Raw genomic sequence first — 15159 nt, forward strand, 5'->3', positions numbered from 1 at the left:
ACTTCGAAATCTTTTGCATGAAGAAGATGTCAAAACTTGGTTTTTATGTATGTCACACACCAAAGTAAAATGAAAGTGGCTTAGGATAGAAGCAACAGTCAGTCACAATATGAAATAGACAAGTGGCTAGAAAGCTGCATGGGCCTGCTGTGCAATGCTGAAAGTTCAGGTGAAGCTAAGCACTGTGGATTTGTCGGTGCTTGGAGATTTGCTGTGGACATAAAGGAGGACAACAGTTGAAGTCACCCATGTCTGGATTCTGTCTGGTGAATAATAGCTAGTTATAATTGATAACACAAATCTCAGGGGAATAGGGTCCTTTTAGTTATAATCTTCCAGTTAAGCCAAGTCTCTGAAACAATGGGTGACTTGTCTAGGACCGCCGGGCCAGTAATCAGTATTTGCTTAGACGAGAAACTTGATCCTTCTCCCTGTATATCAGGGATATGGGTATGTGCCACACAAGTGTGGTCCATGCGTTGGCCACATTCTGTGAACCACTTTAACCGGTCCTTATTGACAGGACCTTGCCTGTAAATCAACTATATCACAAAGTACACTGTTCAACTTGTGTTATACTGGGAAAATGTTCCCAAGAAGAAATACTAAGCAGTTGAACTTAACCTACTAAAACAGTTAACACTGGCAAATATAAATTGTCTAGATAAAGAAGCAAAATACTGACACACTAAACAAATACGATCACTTACAAAACTCGACTTCCAGTTATTAACATACCATGTCTACGTGCATGGAATTCCTGTCGGCCTCACTATAAACAGCCACGGATTGCACACCCATTCGTTTAGCTGTTCGCATCACCCTGCAGGCAATTTCTCCTCTGTTGGCAATGAGGACCTTGGTAATGTTTCGTCCTAAAACACCATAAAAACCACAGAAGGAATGTTACTGGGGAACAAGGAATGAGAATGCAAAATAAATATTCTATGATATTAACAAACTGATAAGCATTTATGTTGGTAAAATCAGCATAACAGAGCCTAAAATAACCATTTTAACTAATATTAGAGTGTACATTTTTTCACAGAAATTCAAGATATCTTTATTAACAATAACTCTTAAATTACTCAGATTTTTCAACTTAAAATAAACAGCTGCTTTTTTATACCAAAGACCAAAATAAACAAAAAAAATCATCATAGTTAATAGTAATCTTTTTAAAATTTTATTTTTCAACTAGAGTTGACATTAAGTATTATTTTATATTAGTTTCAGGTGTACAGCATAATGGTTAGATAACTATATAATTCAAAAAGTAATCCATTGATAATTCAAGTCCCCACCTGGCACCATACTTAGCTATTACAATATTACTGACTATATTCCCTGTGCTGCACTTTACATCCTCGTGACTGTTTGTAACTACCAATCTGTACCTCTCGATCCCTTTACCTTTTTTACTCCAGCCCCTTCCCACTGGGCAAACATAAATTTGTTCTCTGCCCCTATGAGTCTGCTTCTGTTTTATTTGTTTGTTTACTTTGTTAAGATTCTTCATTTAAGTGAATCTGTCTTTCTCTGTCAGACTTATTTCATTTATTTCACCTCTATGGTCCATCCATGTTGTTGCAAATGGTAAAATTTCATTTTTTATGGCCGAGGAATACTCCACTGCATAAATGTACCACTTCTTCTTTATCCACCTGCCTACTGATGGACACCTGGGTTGCTTCCGTATCTTGGTGACTGTAAGTAATGCTATAATGAACATAGAGGTGCATGTATCATTTTGAATGTTTTGTATTTCTTCAGATACATGCCCAGAAGTGGAATTGATGTCATAACTTAGTTCTACTTTTAATTTTTTGAGGAACCTCCATACTATTTTCCATAGTGGCCACAGCAATTTGCATTCCCACCAACGTTGCACGAGGGGGTTCCCATTTCTCTACATCCTCACCCAAACTTGTTGTTTGTGGATTTATTGATGATAGGCATTCTGACAGGTGTGAGGTAATGTCTCATTGTTCTTTTGATTTGCATTTATCTGATGGTTCATGACATTGAGCATCTTTTCATGTGTCTAACAGCCACCTGTATCTCCTCTCTAGGGAAGTGTTTGTTCAGATACCCATTTTTTGCCCATTTTTTAGTTGGATTGTTTATTTTTCTGGTGTTGAGTTGTATGAGTTCTTTATAATTTTGGGTATTAACCACTTATTGGATATATTATTCATGAATATCTTCTCCCTTTTTGTTTTCTTGATGGTTTCCATTGCTGTGCAAAAACTTTTTAGTTTGATGTAGTCCATTTGTTCATTTTTTCATTTGTTTCCCTTGCCCAAGGAGATATACCAGAAAGAATATTGCTAAGAGAAATGTTAGTTTACTGCCTATGTTTTCTTCTAGGAGTTCTGTGGTTTCAAGTCTTATATTTAATCTTTGATCCATTTCAAATGTATTCTTGTATATGATGTGGGGTGATCTAGTTTAATTTTTTTCCATGTATCTGTCCAATTTTTCCAACACTATTTATTAAATAGACTCTCTTTACCCCACTGTATGTTCTTGACTCCTTTGTCATAGATTAATTGACCATATAGGCATGGGTTTATTTTGAGGCTCTCTGATCTGTTCCATTGATTTATCTGTCTGTTTTTGTGCTAGTGCCATGCTGTTTGGATTATGATAGCCTTGCAGTATAGTCTGATATCAGGAAGCATGATTCCTCCAACTTTGCTCTTCTTTCTCAAGGTTGCTGTGGCTAATTGGGGTCTTTTGGGGCTCCATATAAATTTTTGGATTATTTATTCTAGTTTGTGAAATATGCCAATGGTATTTTGAGAGAGACTGCATTGAATCTATAGACTGCTTTGGGAAGTATGGACATTTTAACAATGTTAATTCTTTGAATCCATGAGCAGGTTATATGCTTCCATTTATTTCTATCTTCTTCAATTTCTTATAATTTTCCAAGTAAAGGTATTTTACCTCCTTGGTTAAATTTATTTCTAGGTATGTTTTAAAATGCAATTGTAAATAGGACCATTTTCTTCTCTTTCTGATGGTTCATTATTAATGTATAATGCAATGATTTCTGAATATTTATTTTGTAGCCTTCTAATTTATTGAATTCATTAATCAGTTTCAATAGTTCATATGATGGAATCTTTAGAGTTCTCTATATATAAGTCTCACGTCATCTGCAAATAATGACAGTTTTACTTCTTCCTTTCCAATTTGGAGGTGTTTCTTTCTTCTTGTCTGATTGCATAGGACTTCCAGTACTATGTTGAATAAGAGTGGTGAAAGCAGACATACCCATTTTCTTTCAGATCTTGAGAAATGCTTTTAGTTTTTCCCCATTAAGTGTGATGTTAGCTGTTGGTTTGTCATATGTGGCCCTTATGTTGAGGTATGTTCCCTCTATTCCCACTTTTGAAGGTTATCATAAATGGGTGCTGGATTTTATCAAATGTTTTTCTGCATCTGTTGAGGTGATCATATGATTTTTATCCTTCATTTTGCTTATGTAATGTATCACATTGATTGATTTGTGGAAGTTGAATTAACCTTGCATCCTGGGAATAAATCCCACTTGATCATTGTGTATGATCATTTTTTGAATGTATTACTGAATTTGGTGTGCTAATATTTTTTTTGAGGATTTTTGCATTTATGTTCATCAGACATGTTGGCCTATAGTCTTCTTTTTTGTAATGTCTTTTGAGTTGTTTTGGAATCTGGATAATGCTGGCCATATCAAATGAGCTTAGGAATTTTCCCTCCTTTTGAATTTTTTGGATTACTTTGAGGATAGGTGTTAAATCTTTTTTTCATGTTTGGTAAAACTCAACTGTGAAACCACCTAGTCCAGGACTTTTGTGTGTTGAGAGGTTTTTCTTTTTCTTTTTTTTTTAAACAATTTGATTTCACTGGTAGCAAGCACCTGTTCAGATTTTATTCTTGATTCAGTCTTGGAAGATTGTATGTTTTTAGGAATTTATCCATTTCTTCCACATTGTCCAACTTGTTGGCATGTAGTTATTCACAATATTTTATTATAATCCCTTGTACTTCTGTGTGTCAGTTGTCACTCCTCTTTCATCTCTCATTTTATTTATTTGGGTCTTCTCTCTTTTTTTCTTGATGAGTCTGGTTAAAGGTTTGTCAACCTTGTTTCTCTTCTCAGAGAGACAGCTCTTGGTTTCATCAATCTTTTGTATTTTTTTTTTTTTACTCTATTTTGTTTACTTCCATTCTGACCTTTATTATTTCCTTCCTACTCACTTTGGGCTTTGTTTGTTGTTATTTTTCTTTTTTCTTTAGGTGTAAGGTTGGGTTGTTTATTTGAGATTTTTCTTGTTTGTTAGGGTAGGCCAGTATTGCTATGAATTTGCTCTTAGGACTGCTTTCACTGTGTCCCATAGGTTTTCTGTTGTTTTGTTTTTATTTTCCTTTATCTCAGGTTATATTTTGATTTCCTTCATTTCATTATTAACTCCTTGTTATTTAATACATGTTGTTTAGCCTTCATGTGTTTGTGTTTTTCTGTATTTTTTCTTGTAATTGATTTTTAGTGCCATACCTGTGGTCAGAGAAGATGCATGATATGATTTTAATCTTCATAAATATATTGACACTTGTTTTGTGGCCTAACATGTGGGCTATCCTGGAAAATGTTCCAAGTGCATTTGGAAAGAATGTGTTCTGCTGTTTTGGGATGAAATGCTCTAAAAATTACCCTGCCTGGGTGGCTCAGTTGGTTGGAACATCATCCTATGCATCAAAATGCTGCAGGTTCGACTCCTGGTCAGGACCATACCTAGGTTGTGGATCCGATGCCCAGTCAGGGCATGTATAGGAGGCAACTAATGTTTCTTTTACATTGATGTATCTCTCTCTCTCCCCCAACCCCTTCCTCTCTCTCTAAAATAAACATGTCCCTGGATGAGGAATAAAAAATAATTTAATAAAATAAAAATATCAATTAAATCCATCAGGTCTAATGTGTCATTTAAGGCTGTGGTTTCCTTGTTGATTTTCTGTCTGGAAGATCTATCCATTGATTTCAGTGGGGTGTCAAAGTCTCCTACTATGACCGTCTCACTGTTGATCTCTCTCTCTATGTCCATAAAGATTTGCTTTATATATTTAGGTTGCTCCTATATTGGGTGTATAAATGTTTACAAGGGTTATATTCTCTTGTTGAAATTAATGCCACTATCTTTGTGAAATGTCCTTCTTTGTCTCCTGTTACAGCCTTTGTTTTAAGATTCTACTTTGTTTGATATAAATATTGTTACCTCAGCTTTTTTTTTCATTTCCACTTGCATGATATATCTTTTTCTAATTTTTACTTTGTGTGTTTTTCAGTCCAAAACAGATCTCTTTTAGACAGCATATACACAGATCTTGTTTTCTTACCCATTCAGCTACCCTATGTCTTTTGATTGGAGCACTTAATCCATTTACATTTAAAGTGATTATGTATAGGTACATAGTTATTGGCATTTTATTATTCATACTTATCCTCCTCCTTCCTTTTTTCCCCCCTCTTAAAGAAGCCTCTTTAACATTTCTTGTAATACTGGTTTGTTGATGATGAACTCCTTTGGCTTTTTCTCCTCTGGGAAGTTTTTATCTCCCCTTCAGTTTTAAATGATAGCCTTGTAGGGCACAGTGGTCTTGACTGTAGGTCCTTGCTTTTCATCATTTTGAATATTCCACACCAATCCCTACTGGCCTGAAATGTTTCTATTGAGAAGTCAGCTGACAGTCTTATGGAACCTCCTTTGTAGGTAACTGTCTCTGTTTTGCTGCTTTTAAGATTCTCTCTGTCTCTAACCTTTGCCATTTTTATTATAACGTGTCTTGGTGTGGGCCTCTTTGGAGTCATCTTGTTTAGGACTCTGTGTTTCCCGGACTTATGTTCTTCTTTCACCAGGTTAGGGAGGTCTTCAGTCCTTATTTCTTCAAATAGGTTCTCAATCCCTTGCTCTCTGTTTTCCTTTGGCACCCCTATTATGTAGATCTTCTTACATTGGATATTATCACAGAGGTCCCTTAAACTATTTTCATTTAAATTTTTTTTCTTTCTGCTGCTCTGATTGGGTGTTTTCTGCTACCTTGTCTTCTTAATCACTGACTGGATCCTCTGCTTCATCTAATCTCCTATTGATACCTTCTAGTGTATTCTTCATTTCTGTCATTGTAATAATAATTAAACTTTAAATAAGTACTTTCTATGCTCTAGGTCCTGTGCTAAAAGGCTCTATCTGGCCTTAAACCTTCACGATCATTATATGAAAAAGATACTATTATTATAATCTTAATTTTTTTAATGGAGAAATTAAGATTGAAAGAGACAGTACTTTCCTGAAATTATATAGCTAAAGAAATGGTGGATCCAAGATTTGAACCCAGATTAGCTTCACTCCCGAATGTGAGCTCTCAGACACTCTGCTCCACTACCTCTGTCACTCTGAGCACAGGGATATGTGGTTCTCCTGCAATGTAAATGAATATTGCACCAGTTCACTGTCATAAGTGCTGCAATGGTATGACATTTTATTAATATATGAAATTTGCTTCCATCATTACACATGAAATAAATGTACTTTGACCGTTCATAATAGCTATTTTCAAAAAATAAGGTTTTATATAGTTCAAAAACATGTTTTTCAACAAGGATCTCTAGAGTCCAAGAGAAGTATTAGGTGTATTTAGTGGGGTAGGGGAGGGTGTTCCACCAATCAATCAGAAGTTATATTTAAATATGTTTTATAATTAGGAATTCCATGTAAAGTTTTATTTCAAGAAAAAGGTCCTGCTACTTAAAATGCACATTATAAAGCATTGATTTAGATAGTTATGTTTTTCCTTAAAAACATCATAGTTATGTTTTCCCAATTCAATACACTATGAGAGTCAGACAGAAATAACATAAATATAAAATGTTCTCCATATTTCTCTCTATATTTCAGACTCCACAGCAAGATAGTTGACATAAAAGAGGTAAAAACCATGACTCAATACTTACTAAGAAAATTATAACGAAAATCCAAAACTTCAAAAGCATATGAGAACCACTTCTATTATGTGCAAATTAAGGGATTAAACATTTGTTTCTTAGTTCACAACCTGAAGCAAAGCAAAGTAGCACAGTAAAAACTGTTAATACCTGTAGCTGTGGCATACTTCATGGCTCTTTGCTTCCAAGCCCATCTCCTACAAAATGAGTCCAAAGGGAGTTATAATTAAACAGGGATATACAAGATCAGTCGATATTCTTTCAAAATAATCTGAATATTTAAAAACTTGAAATCAAGTCCAGGTATGACCTTAGTTAAATCGTAAGCCTACAGAGTGATTTACTAAGACATTCTTTATGGAAAGAAAACCAATGTACCAATCAGGAGTACAGTTCTGGCTGTCCTCCACGGCAGTGCGTGTCCTTGCATGAATCCTTTAACCTGCTTGCTCCTGAGACTGGCATATGACCACAGAGTCAAAGATGACTGACTGGAAAGCCAAGGCACTTCAAGATCATCTAGTTCAGCTTTTCTCAAACTTTTTTTTCTGCGCTAGAATCCAAAGTAAAAACTGTATTTGACTTCACAACCAAGTACACATACATACAAAACAGACATTTCATAAAAGGAGACTTGCCCTGAATTTTGTTTCTATTCTATTTGGTTCTATTCTATTTTATTAAATAAAATATACTGGTCAAACTACAGTTTGAAGAATACCCATCTAACTCAACGTTCTGATAAGACAGGTTTGAGTATTTAGGCCCAAAGAAGTAAAAGGGAGGAGCTGAACAAGGGAAGCAGAAAGAATGCTGGCTATGGGACTTGCGGAAGGAGCCACCCACTGACCAGCTGCTGGTGATCCTGGGCAAGTTGCTTTATATCAGTATTTCTCAATCTTTTGTTTTCATTATCACCCCCTAGAAAATTTAAGTACGAAGGAATAAGATTTTTATAGTAGGAAGGGTTAAGCTTTGAAGGGCCACAAATTATGGTATTATCAGTTAAAAAAAAATGACAGGCCCAAAATGGCTTCACTTGTGCTAAAGCCCGTAATACCAAACATAGATTTAATACCTGCTCTAATTGCTGTTTCAACCTCTCCCAGAAATACAATCTTAATCAATCTGGAATTTTCTGGTCAGCATCAGTTCCATCCCCTCCTCCAACAGAAAGAAGAGGCAATCTATATGATATTAACCCTTGCTGTTTCCTTCCCCCCCAAATAGGATGTCCTGATCTAAACATAATCCCTGTTTTCATCCCTTGCCCCACCCTTCTTCCTACTAAAAAACAAACAAAAAAAACCCTTCTATTTTATCCAACTCCTAGAAACCCCCTTGTAGTTGCTAGATGGAATTTTGTTTTTTAAGACACCTAAGATTTTTTTTACTCTCTCAAGAACCAATTTTTTTTAAAACAACTTGTTGGGGCTCAGGGCAGGCAGCTTTAAGATATCATACAATGGCATATTGATTATTTTAAATTAAAAATCACTTGAGAAGCAGCAGGAGTGGGAGGAACTCTCTGACTCTTCTGTCTCCATAAATGCAGGAAATAAAATCTCTTCATGATAGGTGCCCTACCTGGAGCAGAGTCTGCCACCCCAAAATATGCCTCTTTGGCTATACTGATCACTTTAGGCTGGCTAATTTTAAGAAACAGCAAACAAGGGAGAAGCTCTGAAAACCTAGAAATTACTCTTTATAAGAGGATATTTGCATTTGTAAGGGAAATCTCCACTTACAAGGTCGTTTCCCTCACCCTATCAGGAAGAAGATATCTAAATCTCTACAAGCCATTATCTGTGGAGGTGTGCACACCACCAGCATAACAATCTCACCGATGTTTACTGTGTGTAATCCCATCACTGATTCACATCCTTACCATCTAGAGTCTTGAGTGAAGGTGGTATTTAAGGTCATGGCTTCTTCCATTTTGGCGAGTTAGTTTTCCTGGGTCTGTCCAATGTACACAGGAGGTACACATCTTATTAAGCTAAAATTTGTTTTTCTCCTGCTAATGGGTCTCCTGTCAATTTATTACTTAAGCCAGAAGAACCTCGCGGGGTAGAGGGAAATTTTCCCTCCTCAGGACAAGGCAATCTACACACTTACTGCCACATGAGGCACACTCATCCAGATGTTGTCGTCTGTGAAGGACTGATGGGAAGACCCACAGCTTTACCACTAGACTTCCACAAGACGACCTCCCCAAGAGGCTACTACTTTCTCATATCTTTCCAATTCAGCTGACATCACTTTCTTGATCTTCAGGGAAGGGGAATCAACTTTTGTGATCTTTACAAGGTATTTTCTAGTTCATAGCATAAGGCCATTGCTGACCTAAGTTTTGTTCTGCCATTTCCTAGTGAACAGAGACAGACAAACAACTGAACGCACACACCACTTAACTATAATCCTCTATCCCAACAATGCTTTGATCGATCGATTCTATTTTTCACCATTACCTAAGCTATAACTTAATGGCTTAAAAACCAAGATTAAGTTACTTCCATGAAATAATTCCACCCTATCAAAATAACTTCTATTCTCATTTCTAAAATTCTACTGCTAGATTTCTTTTCTCAGAGTTACTAGAGAATCATGATATAAAAAGAAATGTAAATACTCTCTACACTGATAAGGTCTTTAATTCTATTTGCCATTACAACTCTAATACTTTCTAGGTGACAGCTACTTGAGACAATTCTACATAAAATAGCTAAGGTTTAAGAGGGAGAGGGAAGGCAGAAATGTGTCTCCATAGTATCATTAAAAGCCTGGAAACTTAAGAAAATAAAACTCAGGAGAAAGAGAACACTAACGCTGCGTTTACAGTCTTACTTTGCTCTGGGGAGAGTCCTACAATTAAATACCTGAAAATCCAAGGCATCTACAGTAACTTGTGGAAAACTAAAGCAAACAAGAAACTTGATCAAAATGGTTGAGTCTGCAAAGGCTCTATCTACTGATGATTCATGTGGACCAGATTCCATTTAAGCCTCTTTCCATGTATTCATTTAATTTGTACAATCCAAGGTACTAGTATTATCACCTCCTCCAAGGTCAGAAAATTGAAGCACAGAGATACTAAGTAACTTGCCCAGGGTTGTTCTCACAACTAGTGAGTAGCAAACCTGAAATCCCTGACTTCTGAATCTGTGCCCATACTATCTTTCCAGAGTAATGGAGAATGATGATGATGATGATGATGATGATGATGATGATGATGATGATGATGCAGCAAAGGAGGATAAAGAAGGCCCTGGCCTGGTAGCTCAGTTGGTTAAAGCACTGTCCCATATGCCAAGGTTGTGGGTTCAATCCCTGGTCAGGGCACATACAATAATCAACAAATCAATGAATATATAAGTGTAACAACAAATCGATGTTTCTCTCTCTCTCAAGTCAACAAATTAAAAAGAAATGAATTATAAATAAGAGAAGAAGAAGAAGCCTACTTACTACCTAGAAGCATGAGGGTATCTTCACTGCATGAGTTATTGTCACTGAAGCTTCAGCTCCAAATTTGAAAAAGGTGTGGAGTCTGGTTAGCTAGTTAGAGGGAGTTATCTGACATCTTTGTTTAAGCTTGCATACAGAGCTTTTGCTATAAAACGACTTCTCAGCTCTCTGGAAGGTAAACTGCCTTTTGTTAACTTGATTCCTTCCAAAAGTGAGAAAACACTCTAGCAGTCTTTGTCTGAACTGGACAGCTACTGGGGAATAGCTGAACCAAAAGGGACGTTGAGGACAGCCTGTCTCCATCACTTATTAATTGTGTTACCTTGGGCAAGTAGTGGACTCCTTTGGGGGTCACTAGAACCCAGATTATAAAGACCTGCCTCCCTGCCCCCCCGCCCCGCGCGCACACACACACACACACATACACACACAGGGAATGCAGTGAAAGCATAAGATAAACGGTTTGGAGCTGTACATGCGTTATTCCAGCCCTTACAGCAAGGGGAGCAGGAGATGGCAGGCCCAGCTCCACCCCTCCACCACTCATCACAAAAGGAAAAATAGGGGCAAACTAAGCGATCGAGGGTGGAAGAGGGGAAGGGGGAGGAGAGGGAAGTACTTGATGTGGGGACGTCTCCCTCTCGAAACCCGGACTGAAGGCAGAAATCTCCGAAAGAGGCGTTTACCTCGGCGGTGGCAGCAGGCTCGGGAAACGCTGCCATTGGCTCCTCTCCGCCGCCAGCAGCAGCACCGACACCGCGGAGATCGCCGCCATGCCCCTGCAGCCCTGCGGCTCTGTGACTCCTAGACGCGCTCCAGCGGCGTGGCGCACACCAGCTGCGGCCCACACACTGCAAAACCTCGGCTCGGCTCCGCAGGGGTCTTGTCCTCCGCGGGCCACCGTCTGGGTCAAAACCCAGCAATGGGCCGATCCCAGTGTGGTGGGCGTCTCCTCCTAAACCAATCAAACAATAGAGCAGAGCTTCGGTGCGGCGATTGGCCAATCGGGCCACGTGCCCGCGGAGGTGTGGTCCGGTCTTCTCCGCCTCAGGGGTCCACGCCTACTCGCAGTGGGTTCGCCTCGTTCTCCGCCTCCTCCAGACTAGAGGTTTCTGACCGTTCTGTCTTCCCTCTGCCTTCGGGCTTTCGCGCGCCTTCGGCCTCAAGTGGAAGAACTTCCCCGGTGATTGTTATCATTAGAGCTGCAGCGAAGTAGCAAAGAAGTCAAGAGGCAAAAGTCAAAGGGGGTGGAAAGCAGGATACCAAATTCTCTCGTATTCTCAAAAATGAAGAACAAACTAAAATAAAATAAATAGCTAAACTGAAATATGTAAACCGCCTGAGCTTTTGAAAACGTGTTTTATATAATTGACTATTGGGAAAAAGAGGAAGTCAAAATAGAAATTGCAGAATATCTAGGAAGTAAAGATACTGAAAGTACTACACGTAGATGCTTATTTGATTTAGCTAAAGAAGGGCTCAAAATTCATGGTGAAATAAATGAAACATCCAATTCAAGGGTTAGAAAAATGTACAGAAGTTAACATAAGGAAAGCAGAATAGAAAAATTAGTAAAGATAAAAGAAATAAGTGAATTTAAAAAACTAGTATCGAAGGAATAATAATTCCAGGGATTTGGAGGGGGGGGACTGATAAAACAGATGGTTAACTAATCTAATTAGAAGAAAGGGGGGGCGGCGGGGGCGCAGGTGGCTGAACAGTTGCCACAATTAAACATAAGTTGGAAAAATCAGATATAGAAAAGTTACATATTTGTAAGAGACTAACTTTGCTGAACTTTAAGCAAATTAACTTGAAAACCTGAATGAAACGGATGATGGTGCAAGAAAATGCAATTTACCCAAACGGACCCCGGAAGCGATAGAAAAGCTAGTCAAAGGATTACCATAGAAGAACTAGAGCATATTATTCCGAAAGAACCATTTTTCCTAAAGCAGGTGGCCCACCTCGTATCACAAGGAAATTCCACCCACGCGGTGAAGAATAGTCGACTCCGGTGCTACTCTTCCGTCCCCGAGCGCAGGAAAAATGTCATCTTTCTAATTCTTTTTACAAAGTAAACATAACATTGATACCAAATCGTAACAAAGGTCGGGTGCACGTGCACGCGCGCGCACACACCTGTAGCCCAATTTTACTTATTAATATCAATGGAAAGCTCCAATATGCAGCATGGTGACGATAGTTTATAGTACTGTATTGTATACTTGAAATGTGCTAAGAGAGTAGAGCTTAAGTGTTCCCACCACACCCACAAAAGGTAACCCTGTGAGGTGATGATGTTCTCCTGATTGTGGCAATCATTTCACAACATATGTGTGTGTGAGTGTGTGTATACACACACATACATATACATACATAGAGCAAATCAGCACCTTGCACACTTTAAATATAGACAATTTTATACCTCCATAAAGCTGGAGGGAGGGGCTAAAAGTATAAATTAAAAACAAGAGGGGAGGGCGTGCCTGTGAGGCAGGCAGCCCCTGGACTCCTGTTTTGCAGTCCCCGGCCCCCCCCCCCCATCCAGATGCCCCCCAACCCCCAGTTGTCCTGGCTCCGGGAGATTTACCTAAAATATTTACTATCTTGCTCTTTACAGAAAAAGTTTGCCAAGTCCTGAATAGTTACATGCTTAAGTTTACAAGAAACTACCAAAAAGTTTTTCTCGATATAATTGTATCATTTTATTCTCCTACCAGAAATGAATGGCAATTTCTCACCAATACCTAGTATTGCCAATCTGTTAAATTTTAGCTGTTTTGGAGGTTGTGGACTGGTATTTCACTGTGGTTTTAATTTGCAATGGCCAGATGGCCTCGGTAAGTGGGAGGCCATGCTGTTGGGCCCGCATAGTGCTTCTGTTTCTGCCACCACACTCACTCCACTCGCCCATCGTGCAGATCCCGGTGTGGTCTCTGACAAAGGCTAGCAAGCTTCACCGGCTGGCGTTTTGTCGACTTGGTTGTTCAGTGACTCTTTCACAGTGTATGCTTTCTGATAGACATTCACATGTGGAGCAAAAATCTTCACACTGTATTCCTACTCTCATATGTCCTTCCACATGTCTCTATCCCAGAGCTCCTTGTCTCTGATGGTCCAGGCCTTTTCTTTCCAGGACCCTAACCAGATGACCAGATGACCAGATCATGGCACTGCCCAGGAAACCAGGTATTTCCTCACCCTGGGCCACCTCCCCGCCCCCCCCCCCCCCCCCCCCCCCGCCCTACAGATTGGACGACCTGCTTCCTGCTGTGCCCATTGGGAAGATTTTCCTTCCTGGCTGTCTTTCAGGTTCATTTCTGAATGTGGCTATAATGAAGCCACTGTCCCATTTTGGTTTGCACCCATATGCTAAGCCAACTGATCTATAAACCACAGTGGGCTTTCCTCCTTTTTCAACTGGTGACGTGCATCCCCCCAGCATAGGTGCAAGCCCATGGAAGGGCACGGGTGCCAGTCTGGTAGGTGATGTGGGGAGTCTGGGCTACCTGCGCTGAAGCCTGGTCATGCCCTCTAGACCTGCTTGGGCTAGATCCTGGAGGTACGATTCCCATCTTATAAATGACCACTGGTAGACCCATCTGACTTTATCACTGAGTGGATTTGAAAGAACCCAGCTGGAAATGGGCAATTCTGGATACATGGTCACTTAGTGTCCCAAGGTCAAGTGTTCTAGCCCCAGTGACATGCCAACACCTCTTTCTCTACTGCAAATGGCATGGGCTTGGTCTTGCTCCAGAATGCTCAGGGTCTGTGTTAAGATTCTCCTACTAGAGTTTGTCAAATATTCCAAACTACCTTTTCCCACCACTGTTGCCTCCAGAACCTAAAGAGGCTTAGTTGGCTCTATGCTGCCTTCTTTGTGGAAAGGATGCAAGACGCAAAACATCTGTGTTTTATTTTGAGGAGGGTATCTGGCGTGCCCCGGAACCCCTGGGTCACTGAAAATTTCACTGAAGTAGTCAAACCCTGAATTTTCATAGGGCTTGTCTCCTACCTCTTGGAACACATGTTACCAAGTCCTCCAGTATATTGACAGCTTTGTACTTATCTTGTCCACGTAGTGATGCCATGTGATGCCCCACGGATGTCTGTGTAGACCAGGTCTGCTTGGATTATATTGTGGTGGAAGACAGGAGAGTTCACGAATCCCTGAGGCAAAGCTATACGTGAACATTGTGGAGCCCTGGGACCATGGCCAGCCTTTGTGGACAGTCAAGGCAGCCTGCACAGTGGCTGGTCAGTGGACTGTCGGCACCAGGGATTGAGGGGCTGCTCTCCTGGGGAGGTGCTCCATGTGGGGCAGAGTTGGAAGCAGGCTAGAAAGGGCCCTGCTTCTTTTACCCTTTGTACAGATTCTTATTAATCATTGTTCTTAGTGTGCATATGAGAATTTATTTACCTGAGTTACCCAAAAATATAAGCCAGTAATTCCACAGTGTGTTTCTTGACAATAAACCCAGGGTAGTCAGCATCCGAGATGGCCCCCCTTGATTTCTGCCCCTCCTGGTATTCACACCCTCATGTAGTCTCCTTCCACACTGCACCCGGGGTGGCCTGTGTGACCAAAAGAATGTAACAGAAATGATGGCATGTGGCTCCTGTGATTAGGTGGTCAGTCTCTCTCTCTTGGATCACTCACTCTGGAAAAAGCCAGCAGCCACGTTGTGAAC

General features: G+C 39.7%; 1 protein-coding gene across 1 annotated transcript in view; it reads right to left on the reverse strand.

Annotated features, from left to right (window-relative positions):
- Positions 1-11396, reverse strand: part of MCCC1 (methylcrotonyl-CoA carboxylase subunit 1) — a 60358-nt gene extending 48962 nt beyond the window's left edge. Inside the window, exons 1-3 of the mRNA XM_024564009.4 lie at positions 11149-11396; positions 7145-7191; positions 739-875 (exon numbers count right to left, since the gene is read on the reverse strand). Coding sequence (XP_024419777.1) covers positions 739-875; positions 7145-7191; positions 11149-11237 — 273 coding nt within the window. The 5' untranslated portion in view covers positions 11238-11396. The remainder of the gene's footprint in view (positions 1-738; positions 876-7144; positions 7192-11148) is intronic.
- Positions 11397-15159: the final 3763 nt, after the last annotated feature.

This window comes from Desmodus rotundus, chromosome 2 (assembly GCF_022682495.2).
Source record: "Desmodus rotundus isolate HL8 chromosome 2, HLdesRot8A.1, whole genome shotgun sequence".
NCBI lineage: Eukaryota > Metazoa > Chordata > Mammalia > Chiroptera > Phyllostomidae > Desmodus > Desmodus rotundus.